Here is a 20673-nt window from a genome sequence, read left to right on the forward strand (position 1 = left end):
TATATGTATATAGATCAATATTATATTAAATGTATATGACCTATATATATATATATATATATATATATATATATATATATATATATATATATATATATATATATATATATATATACATACATACATACATACACACACACACACACACACACACACACACACACACACACACACACACACACACACACACACACACCTGTGGGGGTCTCTTCCCACAGGTAAGGGTTTAGGGAGGGAGACGGAGTCTTTCTGGCCTGGTGCGCTGACATGGCGAGAGTTTTTTTGTTCATTTCGATCTCCGGCACGCATGCCACAATTATATTAAAAAACTGAGGATTTATTATATTATTGCAGATAATAGTCCTCTCGGGCGCAGGGGGAATGGCGTTCAGCTCCTGGGCTGCTCACGAGCCTGTGCGCCAATCTCCTCTGTAAGACAAAAAAAACATTAAGAAAACTCCCTGCCTCGCACGGCGCTGATTGGTCCGATTTGAGACAGCTTGGTGGCCGCGGGAAAAGGGAACCGTATTGTTGTCCGCAGCCGGTGCTTGACTACGCCCCTTTGTCTGCCACAACACCAAACAGCCACAACATTAAAACCACCTGCATAATATTGTGTGGGTCCCCCTTGTGCTGCCAGAACAGCTCTGACCCATAGAGGCATGGACTCTATGGGTCAGAGGCATGGACAACTTTGAAAGTCTTTCAAAGTTGTCAGATCGCTGCACTGTTCACATGACACAATTTTCTGTCTTGCGATCGGAAATCTTGAAATCGTTCGGAATCGCATAATACTGTGATGACTGATCAGCGACAGGGGGTCACACATTACAATATCTTTCACTAGGAGGAATCCCAGACGAGTCTGTCGGGTCTCCAAACTATGTTTTGTTATAAAAACACGTGAGAAGTGACACCGGAAATGACGCGATACCATGCGCAGGACATGATTACATGTATTTATTTTTTATTAGATTCTTGATCACTGTTAAAAAAAAAAAAGGATAAAAGCAGAATTTTAATAAGAAATATATTATAAATCCTAGAGAAGAAAAGTCAAATAGGTATGCTGTGTGTTTCTGGGTGCACTCCCCTCTCTCCTTCTTGACTCCTCCCCTCCACTTCACCTCACTTCCTGTAGCTTGTTGCGTCGCTCCCGAGTTGAGCCCAACACGACCAGATATTACACCTGCTTGATATGTCACCGGTGTCTGCGAGCCATCGATCAGCAGTTGGATCGCGTTGTCAGCAGTTCACACCACACGCTCGTCACTCACGGGAGCACGCTATGATTTGCCTCCGATCTGGGGCTTCGCTCGGCAATCTCCAAAAACCTTTCGGCGATTGGAAAACGAGGCCAGAATCACGTTTTCTGAACTTGGCATAAATTGCGACGTGGGGCCCCCATGGATCGGGCTTGTTGTTCTAACACATCCCACAGATGCTCAATCAGATTGAGTGGAGATCTGGGGAATTTGGAAGCCAAGTCAACACCTTGAACTCTTTGTCATGTTCCTCAAACCATTCCTGAACAACTTTTGCAGTGTGGCAGGGCGCATTATCCTGCTGAGAGAGACCACTGCAATCAGGGAATACCGTTACCATGAAGGGGTGTATTTGGTCTGCAACAATGTTTAGGTAGGTGCTACGTGTCAAATTAACATCCACATGAATGCCAGGACCCAAGGCTTCCCAGCATAACATCGTCTAGCCATCACAATTTAGCCCTTGTTAAAGTCGCTCAGATCCTTACGCTTGCCCATGTTTCCTGCTTCCAACACATCAACTTCAAGTACTGACTGTTCACTTGTTACCTAATATATCCCACCCCCTGACAGGTGCCATTGGAACGAGATGAGCAATGTTATTCACTTCACCTGTCAGTGGTTTTAAAAGTGTGACTGATCGGTGTAAAGTACAGAGAACCTCAGAGGCTGTCGCTGTGTATATTGGGGTTGATCTGTTATGTGTAAGTGAGTTTCTGCCAGTATTACACCGAGTGTGTAGTTTCTGTAATAGCGCATCATTTCTAAATGTGATTACCAAGTGAGGGAGTAGCAGCAGATGATTTACTCTTGCTTGTGGCTCCCCAATAGCTCCGCTGCTGCAGTGGCTTTAATGTATGAACTAGATGCAGTTAAAATGATGTCCCCAATACATTTTAAATCAGCTCGCCTCAGTCTCATGTTGTTCATGTTGGCTTAATGTCATTAAAGCAAAGGCGCAATAACACTAACAAATTGATTGCATGAAACTTTTTGACAGGCTTACATGGAACGTTGCATTTATGTTTTTTGTGTTCACAGCACGTGTCCGTAAGCATCCAATTATGCAGCTGCTGCTTATCTTTATGGGGCTATTTATACTTCAAACATAACTTGATCAAGGCATATTACACGATTACCAATCCATGCGGCAGGCACGGATGAATAGATATCCATGTTTATGTGTTGACGTCTGCATTTTCCATCTAAACTCCACAGCTGCGATGTGTTGTTTTGCATTGCTCTGCTAAAGCCTATGGCTAACAAGCCTTTGGACTTAACATTCTTCAGTCTAATGGTACCACTCTGTATCAATACCATGTACGCACCAGATATATGTCGAAAAAGGAGAGCACAAGACCGGCTGGAATTCATTCAATTACAGAAATGTCAGAAAAAAAAATTAATATAATAAATATATCTACTCTTTTGTTTGGAGAAATGTGCAGTGGATCACGCGCCTCAGCCTACAGTACAGTCAACCTACTGTGGACACGCATCCAAATTATTTTTTAGATACTTCCATTTCCCTCGTCTGTAGTTTTGTCAGGAAGAGTTGGGATTCATTTGTCTTTCTTTCAACAGATTTGTGCTGCTCTCTGCAGCCAACAGAGCACTTCCCATGATTAGCTCCTCGTTTCTATGCTAGCGCAGGGCTCGACATTCACGCTTGCCCAGGGCAAGTGAACGCTGCGTTCGGGCAAGTGGAATGCCTCATGCAGTTGTCTGGTCAGGCAAGAGAAAAATAACTGGTCTCTAATGTAACGTTATCTGAAATTAAACTGTGTACTGTATCGCTGAAGCGGAGCTTTTTGGCGTGTGCGGGTGGGGGAGAGGGGGTTTGAATAATATATGATATTTTACAATATGTCCTCTTGATTTGTCCACTTGAGAGGGCAGAACAGAGACCGGCAGCTTGTGAGAAGTGCCGGCACGCGCTCCATAAGGGTGGTTAACGTTATGGATATGACTTGGATTGTGATGTCAATGATAAAATAATGTTAAATGGAACATGCTGTGATATGATGAGTAAAATTAGGAAAAATAGTCAGATTAGAGAAGAACCTACAAAGCAGACACGGATGCAGTAGGCGGTGGAGAGGAGACGCACGTGTTGAGCATTTATTCCCAAGCATTTATTTTAACTGAAATTTATTAAATATTTTGTTTATTTATTACACTACAAAAGAATAACATTATTTATAATGATTTAATGTGACTGGACTCAATTAACATCCTCTAAAAAAAATTACACAATTATAATGAAAGCATTTAATTAAAAGAATTGTACCCTATTGTTTTAATAAATGTTTTTTTCCCAATACTTTTCTTGCTCCATTGCTTCTCACGAAGTTAAGAGCTTTTGAAGGGTTCAGTTAGAATTCTCATTTTGCTTTTTTCACTGGAAAGATTTATACCTTGATACAGGTACTCCTCACTCAACGGCCGAGTTCCGTTCCTAGGACCAGGTCGTTTAGCAAATTGGTCGATAAGTGAGGACCCGTGTTATTTCACGGTAAGGGGGCCTGGCCATTGTGAACGCTAGTGTAGTGAATACTGACAGACTGCAGGAACGAGACTGAGAACGGTGATGAGATGAGATGTATATAGTGTATATAGTATATATAGTTTATAAAGGGTGATGCGTGATGAGATGCTTGACGTTGAGACGCCGCGGTATTGTACGCAGTCTACAATACAGACTGGTCAGAGAGTTGGTCGTAAGTCCGAATGGTCGTTAAACAGGTCGGTCCTTAAGTGAGAATGTAGTTATTGTTTATAGCCAAGATTGCGTTTAGCCAGGTAGATTTCGGGGTTGATACGTCCCCTTTACACGTCTTCCTTAACATAAATAAAGACACGTCCACCATAAATTGATACAGAAAAGGCACAAATTGGTGCATAAAAATTCACCAGAAAGCAGGGAATGAAGTGTTTGATGCTCCAAATGTCCTGGGGGAGGAACCCCCAACCCCCCTGCTTAATGTGTCCCCTCTTATGTTCAAAGGAAAGCTTATTTAATAATAATGAATAAGTATTTATTTCCACGTCATCCATGCTGGCATTTCACTGGTGAGTTGTGTAGCTCCCCCCACACCCTGGCGATCGGATCGCCTATCGGCGATCTTCAGTAGCTACGATTGGACAATGAAAATAGAAACGATGTGTTTGTTGGTATTTATTTTTTGATAGGCTTACATTTTACATTTTGGACAAGTAAATTTGGCTATCTTGCAAGTGGTTTAAAAAGCTTTATGTCAAGCCCTGTTAGCGGGTCCGTTCGCGCCCCAGCTGTGGGTGGAGTTACTCGAATAATGCCCTCGGTGACGTGTAGGAGGGCAGCAAAGCTGAACGGCTCATTTCATGACATGTTTTGTGAAACAAGCAGCTTACAAAAAACCTACAGGGTTGTCTTATTTCACTGTTTGTGTGTTAGTAGGCCCATCAGAGACCCAAATGCATGTGCACAAGCAGTGAAAAAGTGAGTTTGTTCACAATAGGTCCCCTTTAAGTTTGTTATAACGAATTTTTTTGACTTATCTGAGTTATATAGGCATTTGATGGGGGATTATAAAGGCGTTTGTACATGCAGAATTCATCGAGTCTCTTTCTAACTGCCCCATCTTCACTAGCTTCTTTGCTTGGTCTGGTATTGTTATGTTTGTGCCATTCAAGTGCTTTGCCAGAGATCTTCAATCTGCATTCAATTGACCCGTGAGACCGCTGATATGCTTTCCCCCGTAATGTTACAATTTTGGAGTTGGGCCTGTTTGTAAGCCTCTTCCTTTTATGTTGACACAGAATCTCCTCTGATGAGTGTCTTTGCATATTAATTGATGCACGTTATCTGAGAAGTATGTTTTGTCCTTCTTTGGCCGCTCATATATTGTTGTAACAGGACCATGGTGAGGTGTTGTGGCTGTAAATTAGTTGTATCCATTTTAAGAGGATTTTAGACACACTACAGGATTAGATTTGTAGCCTCAAGGGGCTGAAAAAGGGCTAACAAAGCTGTAGTACCCTAGCATTAGTAATAAACTGATGATATCGTTTGAATGAGATTAAGACAGTACAACCATCGCATTGAGGGGGAGTTCTAATCTGATCCACGCTAATCTATTGGATTACAGCCCAGTGTAGCCAGTGTGGGAAATAATCCCTGACCTCTGTACGACCTCTACTACATGTGCTCTTTGCCATACCCGCCTACCTATAACCAAACTTTGAATGCGTAACCAGTCAGCTTAAACACGGCTTCCAGTGAGCGCAGTGGGCCGGGTTCACAAGCTGCTGGAAAATGTAATGCAATATTTTGTTTTTATTACAGTCAATCGTCATTTCCAAAGACAAAAGGCACTATAGTGAGACACTGGATGTGATGAAATGATGTTTGTGGAAATAAGAAAAACATAACAAAGATTAAAAGCAACAGACAAACGTGAACGAAACACCTTCATTTTTAGTATCTTTACCCCAGCGCAGTCGGCAATGTCGTGGAGCCACTTCTACTGTAATAGTTTTCAGCAGATCTGGACAATTGGACTTAAATAACTTACTCATTGGTGTTACGTTGGTTGTACCCAGGTATCTCAATGCTTCAGGTTTCCAGACCAAAGGGCCCAGTCATGTAGAGAACTGATGGGGTAATGAAATTGTATGTCAGTAAGATCAGGAAAAATTACGACCGAGTCCCCTCTTTCCGCTCCGTAGTTCTTACCGTAGCAGTCTAACGTCGGCAGCATTTAAAGTACTTGTAGTAAGTTGTAAGTAAGTTGAAGTACTGTAGTTCAAGATAACTTGGAGAAGGACTCTCTCTCTCACGCTCTCTGTCGCGCTCTCCCTCTCTCTCTTTCTCTCTCTTGTACGCACGCACACACACACACACACACACACACACACACACACACACACACACGCAAACACTGTGTTCCTCTGGCAGGACTATGCTGAGTCTGGATGTTGGATACATAATTCCCTATTTTCTGTTTCCATTGCCATCACAACAGTGTGTCTTTCGCTCGATGCCTTTGAAGAATCCGTAGGTCAAGCTCTTAAGTGCTGATTCAAACTATCTCTTGCTCTCTCTGTCTCTCTGTCTCTCTCTCTCTCTCTTATCTTCCATATCTTTGCCTCTCTCTCTCTCTCTCTCTCTTATCTCCCCTTTCTTTGCCTCTCTCTCGTTCTCGCTCGTTCTCTCTCTCTCTCTCTCTCTCTCTCTCTCTCTCTCTCTCTTATCTTCCATATCATTGCCTTTCTCGCTATCTCTCTCTCTCGTCGTCATTGCAACTGATCCAGCTGGGATCCTGACCACAGAAAGGAAATGACAAAGACACCATTATGTGCTGTACAGTGACATGTGTGTCAACAGCACTAGCAAATGAGGTTTGAACTGCTAACTAAATACCTTCATACCTAGTCCATTCAGCATATTTAGGGTTGGTAGTAATGCATGAAATGCAGCTGCTTAGGACCGGCATAATTACGCATAGTTGTAAACATACTTGCGGATGGGAAGTCCGTTGAAAAAACTTTGATTGTTGTTCGGAGTGCAGCTCAGTGGTCCCGCACACCAATGTCACTGCACATCAATGAAGTAGGACTATGATGGACATGATACTTTTATGCAAATACAATGATTCCTCCACCAAATCATTTTTGTCAAATACATTAGAGGACACTGTTGGATCACTGTGGGCAAGAAGGATGACGTAGGAGTGGTTGTACTTTAGTGCAATGCAGCAAATGACACCCTGCGGAGACATGGAGGCAGTGGCTTGGGGCGACAAAAATCCAGCCGGGGAACTCTGGGATATCCAGGATGTGACGACAGGAAGCGGCAGGGTGAGAACCAGACAGGGAGAGAGAGAAGACTCAGACTCCTGATTTAGCTGCAGTTGCAGGGTACATATTGTCTATCAAATGTCGACTGTGGAAAAGTATGGCTGTTGTGACATTTTCCACATCTTCAGCAGCGCTGACATATCGAGAAGTTTTCAACCAGCGCCCGCTCAGGAGAAGGCTAAGGTTGTAAAAGGGAATTTCCATCGGCTCTTCCATCATCTCAGAGCAAAAGTCGCGTCCTTTTTCTCTCGTTCCAGGATCTTGAGAAAGCAATCCGTGCTTTCGTATCATCCCGTCTTGATTAGTGCAACTCACTGTACATGGGAGTTAGCTCTCTTGGTTGCAGCCTGTCCAAAGTTCTGCTGCTAGTCTCCTGACTGAGGCCTGAAAGCCAGACCACAACACTCCCATGCTGGCCTCCCTTCACTGGCCCCCAGTCATTTTCAGAGTAGATTTTAAGGTTTTAACTCTTGGTTTTTAAAGCACTGACTGGGCTGGCAATCTCCAACCTCCTCTGTTCCTATGCTGCTGCTAGATCACTCGTGTCCTCCCACCAGTTGCTTTTAGCTGTCCCACGGTTAAAGGGGAAGTAGTAAAAATCTAGGTTCTATAGGCCACACAGTTTTGGCCATTTTAATGCTCAAATGGGTGGTATTTCTCTTTAAAGTTAAATGGTGGCCATGCATTTGCTGTTGTGCCCCCCTTGTATCAGCACTAAAATATTTGCTGAAAACACATATTTTCTCCTTGGCTTTCAAATCCAGCTGAGTTTTATGTCCTGTTTTATCCCAGGTCTTTGAGATTCCTGTATCCAAAAGCTGCGTCTGTTAGACTGGCACATTTGATTTGAGCTTGGACGGCCGACTTTGGTGTATGACCGTATTCAATGGGAGCCATACAGGTAGCTTCCAGTGAGCGTGCTAGGTGTGTGTTTTTCGTCCCAGGTATGCCTGAAGGACGGCTGCACCTACTGTACACACTGGCTGGCTTGTTGCCACGCTCAGTCGCTGACAAACTGACGTAATGAATGACTTCCCTTGTCCACCAACGGAGGGTGTTTCTGAATGATGAGAGGCTGGCTTGCTGACTGGTTTAGTGGCTTGTTTACCCGACTGACTGTAGACAGGTGACCGCTTGTTCAGTATATCAGTGAGTAACCTGCACAACGAGGGCTGGATGGTATGGATTTGGAAGAATTTATAATCATGTTGATTCCAAATTATTTTCTGCTTCTAAAATCTCATGTTACAGAATTGAAGCCGTGAATTGAACCTTTAACTCTGAAAAGGTGGCTCGTAATGTAACGTAATTTAAATTCTAAGAAACAAATAGAAGGTAACCGTGGCCATCACAAATGATCTTGTCCTCCTCCTCCTCCTCCTTTCCCTTACTTTTATTTTCAGAATATGACAGCCAGTTAGCCCCGGTAGGAGCATCCAAGTCAGGCATGGCGTCATCTTCCTACCTGGAGCCCAACCTCAACCACTCCTCCGCGGGGGGATGTGGGGTCAAGTCGCGCGGTGGCGGCCCCCCGGCCGTCGGCACCAGCGGCTCTGCCGGGGGTCTGGAGCGGGTCCCGGGCTGCATGGACCGGGTCCTGAAGATCTACCACTACTTCGAGACCAACAGTGAGCCGTCCACCTGGGCGAGCAACATACGGCATGGAGACGCCACCGATGTCAGAGTGAGCGAAAAATACACGGATGTCAAAATGTGTCAAAATAGAGTTGTAAAACATTGTGCACTGTAATTGATCAAACTAAGTCCTATGGTCACTTTAATAATACTCGTAATTTAATATTCTGCCCCGACTCTCTGTGTGTGTATCCCCAGGGCGTGATCCAGAAGATCGCGGAGATCCACAAGCTGCGATGTGTGTCCTCTCTGGGCCTCCGTCTCACACACCTACGCTCCGAGGCCATGCACTGGCTGCACCCTGACCTGGGCGTCTCGCATGTCAGGGAAAAGTACGAGAAACAGCACCCCCAGGAGGAGTGGAGGTACAAAATTGCCAGTGGAAATTATTAGGTTTTTTACAGCCTCCGTGAATCTCTCTCTCGCTGTACGTGTGTGTGTGTGTGTGTGTGTGTGTGTGTGTGTGTGTGTGTGTGTGTGTGTGTGTGTGGCTCTACCGGTCTCCCTTTCCCTGTCTGTCATTGTGTTCGCAGGTCCTTTATAAACAAAAAAAATAAAAATAAAAAAAAGTTGTAATTTGGCCAAATGTAATTTGGCTAATACAAGGCCTTAATAAGTGTATACCTTTTGTTATTTACATTTGTTTTAGAAAAGTCTCAAGGAATCATATCATAATCTCATTCCTTTAGAATAACAGAATGATTTAAAAAAATCACTCATAAAAAAAACTTTAAAAAATATTTTATATATTTTATGTCATAAATAACACACATCATATAGTCATTTGATGTAAATTTCTGTTCTGACACTTGTGTGTATATTTTGACTGCAAATCAGGTCTTTCCATTCAAATTTCCATTTTAAGTGGAGTTTAAAAGTCTTACATTTGACCTGTGTACAGACACCATGGTCCTTGGTCTACATTCTACTTATTTCTATGCGATGTAAAGACAGAAGCCACAACCGGGGACTGAGCTGCAGTTTCACTTTCCAGGACGAGGTCTGTACGGTGGCGGGATCCAACGCTCCCGTGTCAGGCTAATCTCTCACTGCGGCACGGCTGCCTCTGACAAATTCCAATATTTTCCAGCCCACTTATTTGCCAAAAATCCTGAATAAACGCTCTCACCCAGATCAGCCTGCGCCGATTTTCATGCCGAGAAAAGCGTTGGATGCCAATGAACGACGAGTCACACTTAAATCTCTCTTGTTGAGTTGTGATGTGTGTCTAAAATATGAACACTAGGCCTGAGTTCCATACCGTGCATAGCTCTTGACGGTTTATCCTGTGAGATGAACGGAGCACTTATCCTCCCTATGGGGGCGTGTGGTATATTTAGGTCAGGTTCGCAGTGTGAATGCAGGTGCACTTTTATGTGCTCGTCCTGTTATTGTTTGTCTTCCGTGTTCTCCGGCTGGCGGCTCAAACCTCCGCCAATTTTCCTGCTCAAGTGTCCCTTTGATGATCATAGTGTACACGCTTATAAAAAACCGTCTCGGCTCGCTTCTCATTCATCGGGAATTCTCTTAGTCCACGCGTAAGTGTTCTGTGCTTCACCACCTACCCCTAAAGTTTGGATGCTTTTAGGCAGTTAATTGAAATGTTCTGTGAGGGTGGGGAGGGAGTCAAATCACATTTTACTTAATTGACTGATGTGTGTCTGGATGAGGCCAGAGAGCTGCTCTGTTATCATCAGGTTTCAGCTTGGCAGGATTTCTCAAACGTGACTGCATCCAGTAGGGCCAGCATGGAATATCAAGATAAGCATGGACTTTTACAAAATATGGGTACGGTGCCGTGAAAAACTATTTGCCTTCCCTTCCTGATTACCTCTGTTATCGCATAATTGTCGCACTGGATGGTTTGAGATCTTTCGACAGATTGTAATATTCGATAAAGCGAATTTCAGTCGCCACAAAGCACATATTTTAAATCGTTATTTTTTTTATTTCATGAAAAAAGTGATCCAACACCCATATCACCAATGTGAAAAACGAATTGCCCCCTTAAATTAAACAACTGGTCACTTCACCTTTAGCAGCAATAACTTGCAGCCAAACATTTCCAATCATTTGAAATCAATCTCTCACATCCAGGTAGAGGAATTTCAGCCCACTCTTCTATGCAGAGCTGCTTTAATTCGGACACAATGGTGGCTGTGTGATAATGGATGTAGGGCGGGGGTCCCAAACTACAGGCAATTTTATGTGGCCCGCTACATGGTGATAATATATTGATAAAGCTGGCCCTGAAAATTTTTTCAATACTACGTAAATGAATGTTTTCAAAATATTAAACAGAAGTAAATAGATCATAAGAGAGCTATTTCTAACAGGGTTACAAGGCAATTCGCTAATGTGCAGGGGAAAAAAAACTCAAAACAGGCTGGTTTCCCCTTGAAATTCACCATGGCCCCCTTAGAAGAAGACAACCTGGCCAGTGGCCCCCAGGTCATTTGAGCTTGAGACCACTGATGTAGAGTGCGATAACTGACTGAATGTGTGCTAATATTTACCACATCACATGGGTTCAACTGTGAGAATTTTAGGCTGTATCGCGCTATATTTAGTCACGTGGGCTGTGTGTCAGTGCCATTCTTTTGCTTGCTTGGGCCTTAGGGATGGCTTTTAATGTGTCCTTACCACGTCAGCGATGAGGCCTCATTAGACCTGACTCGACTGAGGGGGGGTCACATTTTGTCATTTAAAATGTCATTTAAAAGACTTTCATCCTCCACTGCGGAATCCGTCCCCCAGGAGTCAGTGTGAGTGGCAAAAGGTCACCGCTGGGCTTTCCGTCGCACGCATGCACATGCTCCCAGGCAACGGAGGAGCCCGGCCTGCAGCTCCAAGCGGGGAAGCTATAAGCTATTGTTGGAAACACTGGAGCGGCGGCCCAGGGGATGGGCCCACACACACACACACACACACACACACACACACACACACACACACACACACACACACACACACACACACACACACACACACACACACACACACACACACACACACACACACACACACACACACACACACACACACACACACTCTCTCTCTCTCTCTCTCTTTCTGTTCTACCCTTTTGTATTCATGTCCCTACTCTCCGTGCCCGATGCGCGCCCGTTCTCTTTTTGTTCATCCTCATCTCCATAATTTTTTTCTCACTTATCTTCCTTCTCATCTCCATCTCTGTTCTCTCTTGTAAACGACATTTCTATATACTACCCTGCTCTCTCTCTCCCTCTCTCTCTCTCTCTCTCTCTCTCTCTCTCTCTCTCTCTCGCTCTCTCGCTCTTGTTTTTTTTTGTTTCATTTTTTATAGGAGGCACGATGTTTTATTCATTTTGCTCTCAGCCTCTCTTTTCCTCTGTTGTCCAATGGCGACCCTGCTGCGGCACGGTGAACTGAGTATTCTCTCCCAAGCCGTTTCTCCCCCTCCGGTCAGCTGCGTTGCTTTAGGCGTATCACTCATATTTCGCACAATTTTTTTTCCCCGCACGGTCAAAATCTCATGTCAGACGCTGAGATTCATCACGTGATTTTGGTCGGTTGAACTGCCCCCTCATTGTCACCACAAGGGATTTAATGTCACATCCTGTGGATTAATGTCTGCGAGGGGAAAGTCCAATATCAAACTAAAGCTTTGGAATTCAGAATCCGAATCAGTTTTATTTGCCAGGTACAGTGATACATATTAGGAATTTTTCATGATGAGATTTTGTGCGTTTCTCCACAGACAATTAGTATTAAAAAAAGCTCAACTCTCTGAGCGAAAAAAGTGAAAAATAATAAAATAAAACAGAAAAGTGAGGTTCAAATAAAAAATAAAAAGTGTTAAAAATATACAAATAGCCAAAAATAGAAAACAAAATAGTCAGATATATAAAAATATAAGGAATACACAAAATGCGATTCTAGTGTATGCACGAGATACATTATTGTTAGGTATATAGGGTATTGATTATAAATATGAATTATTACCATGTACTAACCAGCTTACTACAGTACGGTAAGTCCAATTTAACACCAGTGTTGACGTGTGTGTGTGTGTGTGTGTGTGGGTGTGTGTGTGTATTCCAAATAAATCTAATTTTTTTTTTTTGAGGGAGGGGATTTCTTCAGCCATTAATTTAAAGTGCAACATTATGTATGACAATGCGATTATGTCTTTATTACATGTAGAAATAATTTCCTAATTTAGGGTATTCGGTCGGTCTTTTTGTTTTTTTGTCTTCCCAGGTATGAGTTGCGTATGCGCTACCTTCCCAAAGGTTATCTCAGCCATTTCTCCGAGGACAAACCTTCCCTCAACTACCTCTACCATCAGGTGAGGTTCACTCCCACGGGGTTTTTGGAAAGGTCTCCTGTTGAATAGATCACGCTCCAGTGAGGAAGTTTCCGCTTCTTTCTCATGTTGCCTGGTTCAGCAACCTGACATTTGAAGCCCTATAACCCAATATATTATTTAATGATTAGCAAAATTGAGTTTCATGATATCACAATATGTTATTTTCATTGAATTCCACCGAAAGACAATACAGTACCTCTTAATATCCTTTTTTCACATTCCTTAATAATGAAATCATTATTTGTGCTGCCTTTGGTTAAATGGCAGTAATATTTGTAATGTAGTCTGTGATGCTCCTTCATTACTGAACGGGGAAATTTCCGACCTCATGTGGGCTTATAAAATGTAATCTTTGTTTTTTGTCGTTTTTTTGGTTTTTTTTGCAGGTAAAAAGCAACTACATGCACCAGATCGCCGACCATGTAGATCAAGATGTTGCGTTAAAACTTGGCTGCTTGGAGATCAGGTGCGACTGGTTCCACTTCCCTGACGTCACACTCAGAATAGATAAATAATGAACTTGGATATTCAGGGTGAATGATGATGCAGGGCTGTAAATAGATGTTCAGGATTCCAAAAAACCTTTCGACTTGTGAGAAATCCATTCAAATGCTGACAGCGACGTGTTTCGTATTTCAGGAGGTTCTTCCGAGAGATGCCCGGAAATGCCCTCGACAAAAAATCCAACTACGAGCTTCTCGAGTGAGTCGGACTTCTGCGCCACGCCGCGTCTCAAGTGTTTTATGTCGATTCCAGTTATGGAAGTAGCTTGAATTGGTCCTTGTCCTCTCCAGGAAAGACGTGGGTCTGAGGAGGTTCTTCCCCAAGAGCCTGCTGGACTCTCTCAAGGTGAGGCCCGAAGCCGCAGTGGGCGGAGAGTCGATTGGCGATTCCTCCTTTACTGACAAGGGAACGGAGATTAACAGGAGGCCATGTCGGCTCAGTGGCTGAGACGGGACGCGCCGTCCTCACTCCATCGCTAGCAGATCACGCCATCCGCAGCACTGTTGGGGCAACCGAGTCGACCGACGAAGGCTTTGCACATGGACAGTATTTCGCTGCTGTTGTTTCAGTCTGGCCCTTTGCGTTCTCTCTCTGTTCCATGAACCGCAGTCGACCAGCCTCGACCGTTTAGCCGTCATTTCTCTCCCTCCTCAGGCCAAAACCCTCCGGAAGCAGATCCAGCAGACCTTCAAGCAGTTCGCCAACCTCAACGACGAGCAGAGCATCCACAAGTTCTTCGAGATCCTCTCTCCCATCTACCGCTTCGACAAGGAGTGCTTCAAATGCGCTTTAGGGGTAAGGTGGTGGAAATTTGGACTCCCGAGATGGTGCATGGCTGTGGTTTTTTTTTTTATATTGTGGCAGGGAAACACTGCACATCACCGTCCTTCAAATCACAAGATGCAACTGTTATCTGCTTGTATGGCTGCTGTTCCCACGTTTCTCATGCAAACACCTGAGGGTCTTTTGGTCGGAAACAATCTTTCAACTCTTTCCATCCGTCAGACATGTGTACTAACTCCCTTTTGAATGTTGTATCAAGTGCTGAGGACACGAAGAAATGCCAGCGTCACGTTATTTCAATTTCAACTTGAACTTCATTTGAACTTGCTAAAACCAGCATTAACTCTTGTAGCATTTAAAAACTGACTTACCACACAAAATTCATTACGTAAGGCTTCCAGTTTGATTTAGTATTATCTGAATAACAGTGCCATCTATGGGACGCAAGCCCTCATTGTCCCCTCCCTAACCTCATCTGTTGTTAAAGGCAGGGAAACATGAAGACATTAAATTCTATGGATAAAATCAGCTTTTCTCTTTCTCTTCCGCTGTCTCTTCTTTCAGTCGAGCTGGGTCATATCAGTGGAGTTGGCGATAGGACCAGAGGAAGGAATCAGCTACCTCACAGATAAGGGCTCAACGGTGAGTGTGCATGTGGAGAAGCGAGAAAAAAAGCCCTAACTTGCTCCATTTGATTGTACCGCTGGTCCTGGAGAAACTAACATGTGCCCGTCCAAATGGATTTAAATTAAACCAGCTGCCGGTTTTCTTTATATCTCACCGAATCATTCCATTCTATGACGTCATTGCCTTTACAGTATAGCCGATGGTCTTCACCGATGCTGCCCTCTACTGGCAACCCATGTGTAATTAAAAAGTCATTTTTAAGGAGTGGTGTTTTAACTAGAGATGAGAATTATCAGGGACCTGATACCATTACGTGATTTTTTTTATTTATTTTAATTTCAAAACAAGATTTTAATCTTTTTAAGTTTTGTTTTTATTATTTTAACAGTAGATTTAACAGTAAAATGCATATGCAAATACAGATAGTGAATCGCAGCATTGTACTGAGATGTGGCAAACAAATGAACTACAAATGAACTATTGCGGGGTGATTAAAAACATATATAAACAATCTAATTGTCATACTTCAGTGAATCGTTTTAGCCACTGTAAATCCTAACATTGTACTCTCAGGAACAAAACTAGATTCTTCGATTATGTTTTTTTTTGATAGTAATGGTATTATTTTTGTGTCCGGTATTGTTTGCTGGACTCTCCTCTCTCTCTCTCTCTCTCTCTCTCTCTCTCTCTCTCTCTCTCTCTCTCTCTCTCTCTCTCTCTCTCTCTCTCTCTCTCTCTCTCTCTCTCCAGCCCACCCACCTCGCTAACTTCACCCAGGTTCAGTCCATCCAGTATTCTGCTCTGGAGGAGAAGGACAGAAAGGGAATGCTGCAGCTTAACGTGGCAGGCGCTCCGGAGGTGAAGAAACACACACACAAAAACACACACACACACACACACACACACACACACACACACACACACACACACACACACACACACACACACACACACACCTCCCTGGGCTAATCCTAATTTTCTTGGAATACAGTGTCATTAAGAACAGACATTTTAAATATGCGCATAATACATATTCATACAGATTCGCTTAATATGCACACAAGGTCATGGGTCATTTGTAAGACTTATATATTAATATTTGATTGATATATTTTAAATTATAAATAAAATATGTATCATTATTTCCATTGAATCCATTTGGAGCTCCCTCCCTCCCTCTGATATTATAATACATGATATAGTAATGGTATGTTATAATAATAATATATAAAATTAACATATACTAGGAGGATTTGTTCTGGTGAGGTTTGGTCTGTTTCACTGCAGACGATTAGCATTAATAAAAAGCTTCACAGTTCGAATATGGAAAATTCAAATAATAATGAAATAGAATAAAGAGGGAGGTTAATAAAAGTGTACCAAATATATACAAATTGAATATACAAAATGTGATACTATGCACAGGATACATTATTGTTATGGGTATAATGCCAATTTGTGTGTGTGCAGGAATGTATGTGTGGCTCTCCATTCCTGCTGTTATTTTGAAGTGGGTACAGTAGCAGTGGGCGGGTTGAAGGGTTGGGAAAGGAACAGCAGAAGGTTTTAAGTGCGCCGGCATCTGTGTCCAAGTGTCCGTACGAGTGTGTCTGTGTGCGGAAGAGAGAGAGAGAAAAGAGGGGCTATGTGGACATGCGGAGCGGCCATGGGAACGTGCTCAGGAAGAAGACGCTCCTCGGCGATAAAGCTTGCTTTGTGTCCGCGTCCACGCTCAGACCTCTCTCTGTCACACTCTTACACTAACCCCTCTGTGTGTGTGTGTGTGTGTGTGTGTGTGTGTGTGTGTGTGTGTGTGTGTGTATGTGTGTGTGTGTGTGTGTGTGTGTGTGTGCGTGCGCAGCCTCTCACGGTCACCACCACGTCGCTGACCACAGCAGAAAACATGGCTGACCTGATTGACGGCTACTGTCGCCTGGTCTCGGCGGCAACTCACTCGTTCATCGTCAGGGTGCAGAAAGGTAGGACACGTGCACACACTCACGCACAAACACGCGCACGCAGACACACACACACACACACACACACACACACACACACACACCCGTTCGGAGAGTAATCATTCTCTTTTTTGGCCGTCATAGGATATAAATAGGCACAGTTGAATAGGAGGGAATCACTAACGTTTTGATTATATGGTGCCGATTTGATTCACTAAGAAATGGGATTCATTAATAAAAATATATATTTTATATTTTATTGTTTCGTTTCATACTCTGCATTTGTTTTTGTTTTGCATCCATTTTTATGGTTTTTTTAACATACATCTATGTTGAAAGAATATAAAAGATGTTTTCCATGTGTATTTTGTCCACAAATCGTACATTTCCATAAGTAAATATCACATAACAAATTGATTATTCCTAAGTATCTATCTATCTATCTATCTATCTATCTATCTATCTATCTATCTATCTATCTATCTATCTATCTATCTAGTTATCTAGTTATCTATCTATCTATGTTAGGGTATTGCACCATCTAGTGGATAAAAGCTGCAATTTAGTATGACTTCCATGTAAACAAGTACATTATTTATGAGCGGAAAAAGGGAAATGACGTCCACCATTGGGTGGGGTTAGCACTATCATCCAGCTGCAGATTCAATATGTTTTGCAATAATTTTTTCAATTCAAACAGAAACATTTATGAAAAAACAAAAAAAAACAAAATAACAAAACATTGGCTTCTCCTTCCCTCGTAAACGGTGAAATGCAAAATTCCAACACTTCAAATTTTGTGTTGACATGAGTCCAGTTTGTTGTTTTGACCCTGATCTCTGTGTTTGTCCTGTCTTCCAGAGGGGGACCGAGCCCTGCCCTCCATCCCCAAGTAAGTCAGTCAGCCAACTCTCAACACGTTACTTATTAAAAGTAGTGCTGTTTATTTTATTCTGACCGGTTGACAATAGAATAGAAATGAATGGAATCAAGTTAAAAATATTCAACCTCCTCTCCTTTGCTGCAGAGTGTCAAACCATGAGAAGCGGATGGAGAAGCGGATGGACGGGGTGCGGACGAGAGCCGTCTGTGTCTCAGGTGAAAAAGAGAAATTCACACTCCCCCCCCCCCCCCCCCCCCCCTCCCCTGCCTCTCTCTCCCTTAGTTCATCCTCTTCCTATCTCTCTCTTCCTCTTTTTTTATCCGTCTTGCTCCAAATACTATGTAGGGTTGTCATCAACTATTTATTGTCTTTTAGTCATATTAGTACAAGTCGTCATATCCCAGAGATCCCAAGTGAGGAAAAAAAGTATGGTTTTCCAAACTGAGACTAGCTTTTAAAGTATATAAAGTGTGTTAAAAATAGAATTTTACCCATTTGTACTTTTGTATACTTAGACTTTAAGTATAGTTTTTGATGCTTCATATTTATTTTATGTACTTTATTTAAAGTGCAACATTAGAAGACTCGTCATTAATATGCTATAAGTGTAGTGAAACTACATTGAAAAGTTTATTGAAACATAACACATACTAAGTGTAACTTCTAACACAATAAATACTAGTGGTTTCAATTTAACACAACTTTAGAATATAAATTGTAAATACATAAAAATGTTGTGTATACTGATACACTTTTAGATAAAATATACTTATTTTTCAGTCTGGACATATTTTGTATTCTAAATGAATGAATGCGGTTCAATATTGTTCAATATTGTGTGTGTGTGTGTGTGTGTGTGTGTGTGTGTGTGTGTGTTTTTGTTTGTTTATACTGTTACCCCCAGAGTCCTCCTCTAGCAGAGATTTCATCAAAATTCACATAAAGCTTTTTGTTTGACAAACTAATATTTGTGTAATTCACTTATATTCTAGCTAATCTCTCTCTTTCTCTTTCTCTTTCTCTTTTGTGAAATCCCCTCCCTCCCCGTTCTTTCTTTCCCTCCGTGCATGCCGTTACTGCAGGACACACTAGTGGCGATGGTAAAAACAACTGAAACTTTGCTTGTTCCCGATTCTGTGTGTGTGTGTGTGTGTGTGTGTGTGTGTGTGTGTGTGTGTGTGTGTGTGTGTGTGTGTGTGTGTGTGTGTGTGTGTGTGTGTGTGTGTGTGTGTGTGTGTGTGCGCGCGCGCGCGCGCGTGCGTGTGTCCGCCTGTTGATTTGTCTGCCTGTCTCTCACATGACATTTTTTTTTTTTTCCTTTATTTGTCATCTCTGGAAAGAACCAAACTTCCTTCCTTCCCCCAACTCGCCCTCATCTCACCCTTCTCTCTCTCGCTCTCTCTGTCTCTCTCTCTCTCCCTCCCATTCCTCTCTCCTTTTCATGCGTTCTGCATCTCCGTCTCGTTGCACCTGTTTATTTGTGTGTGTGGGTGTTTTTGGAGCTGGATATGGTGATGGGCTTCTGGAAAGGTACCCGTCGTCAGTTCACACAGGTTCCTCTTTTCTATTTAAAAAATGTTGTGCTGGTTTTGGGGATATTTTCGATGGAGGCGCTGCTTGGCTCGACTAGATGGGAAGTAATGAATGGAAATGTTAATGAGGGATTGAACAAGTGCACTATCTTGTAGGGAACAGAAACAAGTAGATGAGGAAATAATTATTGTTACGGGTTGTTCCCTACAGGTGTATGGTGTGCTAGCGAGGTGCTTATGATGTCCATTTCATTTTTTTGTTTTGTTTTATTTCTTCCCGGCAGACCTCCTGAGTGGGTGTTAAACAGATATTTGACATTGTGCCATTGTCATTGTGAACTTCTTTTTTTAAATTTCTCCCTCTTTGTCTAATCTCAGAAACGGACGACTACGCCGAGATCATCGATGAGGAAGACACCTACACTATGCCCTCCAGTAAGCTGAAACACACACACACACACACACACACACACATTCTTGACCCATGTCTCTGGTGCACTTCTACCGTAAACCAAAAAAAAATAAAAATTCAGAGACCAGTCCTTACAAGTACAGTGAAACAAACACACACACACACACACACACACACACACACACATACACACATTCTTGTATTGGTATCTAAGTGAGTTCTGAGTAAATATACCTGCTAAGTGAGGACCGACGTTTCTGGTGAACTTCTTAACAGAGAGACCGGTCTTCAGAGACCGGTCCTCACAAGTATAGTAAGATTAATACACACAGACAGCTGGAATATAAAGTTGTTATTTTTCATGTATTTTTCAATTTTTCTTATCTGTTGAAGACCATTCATTGCCAGAAACTGATGCAACATCTACTACAGATAAAACTTGGAACTATATTGGTTTCTGAGAGGGGAAGCAATGCCAACATATGCTTCCCCAAATGTATTATTAGAGCTGTAGTCTATATTAATCACGTCTAAATTATTTCTCACAAGATTTGTGTGTGTGTGTGTGTGTGTGAGCGTGAGTGTGTGAGAATTCACATGATGTTACTGCTTTAGGCCCCGACGAATGCTCTTCAAAAGCGTATTATACCTACTACTGCCTCCACACTGTTGTTGTGTAAAAAAAAAAGAAAAGAAAAGAAAAAGGAAGGTTTTTCTCGTATAAGCCTGCTTAAGTTGCCTTGAGGTGTCGAGTGTTTTGGGCTTATGTTGTTGCACACGGCCGAGAACAAACTCAGCTTTGCTTTTTTGACCATTCATAATTCATAATTTTAAAGGTATTGGCCAACCAAATCAAACAATAATATTGTGTTCTACGACATC

The 20673-nt window shown here is 42.5% G+C and overlaps 1 protein-coding gene across 4 annotated transcripts in view; it reads left to right on the forward strand.

Moving 5' to 3' along the window:
* LOC307233977 (focal adhesion kinase 1-like) overlaps positions 1-20673 on the forward strand; it is a 79698-nt gene that overhangs the window by 19823 nt on the left and 39202 nt on the right. For all 4 annotated transcript variants that reach the window (XM_080005490.1, XM_080005491.1, XM_080005493.1 and 1 more), the window contains exons 3-15: positions 8510-8790; positions 8940-9106; positions 12984-13071; positions 13479-13558; positions 13732-13794; positions 13887-13941; positions 14251-14391; positions 14944-15021; positions 15757-15864; positions 16868-16985; positions 17826-17856; positions 17992-18062; positions 19758-19814. In XM_080005490.1, coding sequence (XP_079861616.1) covers positions 8554-8790; positions 8940-9106; positions 12984-13071; positions 13479-13558; positions 13732-13794; positions 13887-13941; positions 14251-14391; positions 14944-15021; positions 15757-15864; positions 16868-16985; positions 17826-17856; positions 17992-18062; positions 19758-19814 — 1294 coding nt within the window. In that variant the 5' untranslated portion in view covers positions 8510-8553. The remainder of the gene's footprint in view (positions 1-8509; positions 8791-8939; positions 9107-12983; positions 13072-13478; positions 13559-13731; positions 13795-13886; positions 13942-14250; positions 14392-14943; positions 15022-15756; positions 15865-16867; positions 16986-17825; positions 17857-17991; positions 18063-19757; positions 19815-20673) is intronic.

Source organism: Zeus faber, assembly GCF_960531495.2.
Source record: "Zeus faber genome assembly, chromosome: 8".
Taxonomy (NCBI): domain Eukaryota; kingdom Metazoa; phylum Chordata; class Actinopteri; order Zeiformes; family Zeidae; genus Zeus; species Zeus faber.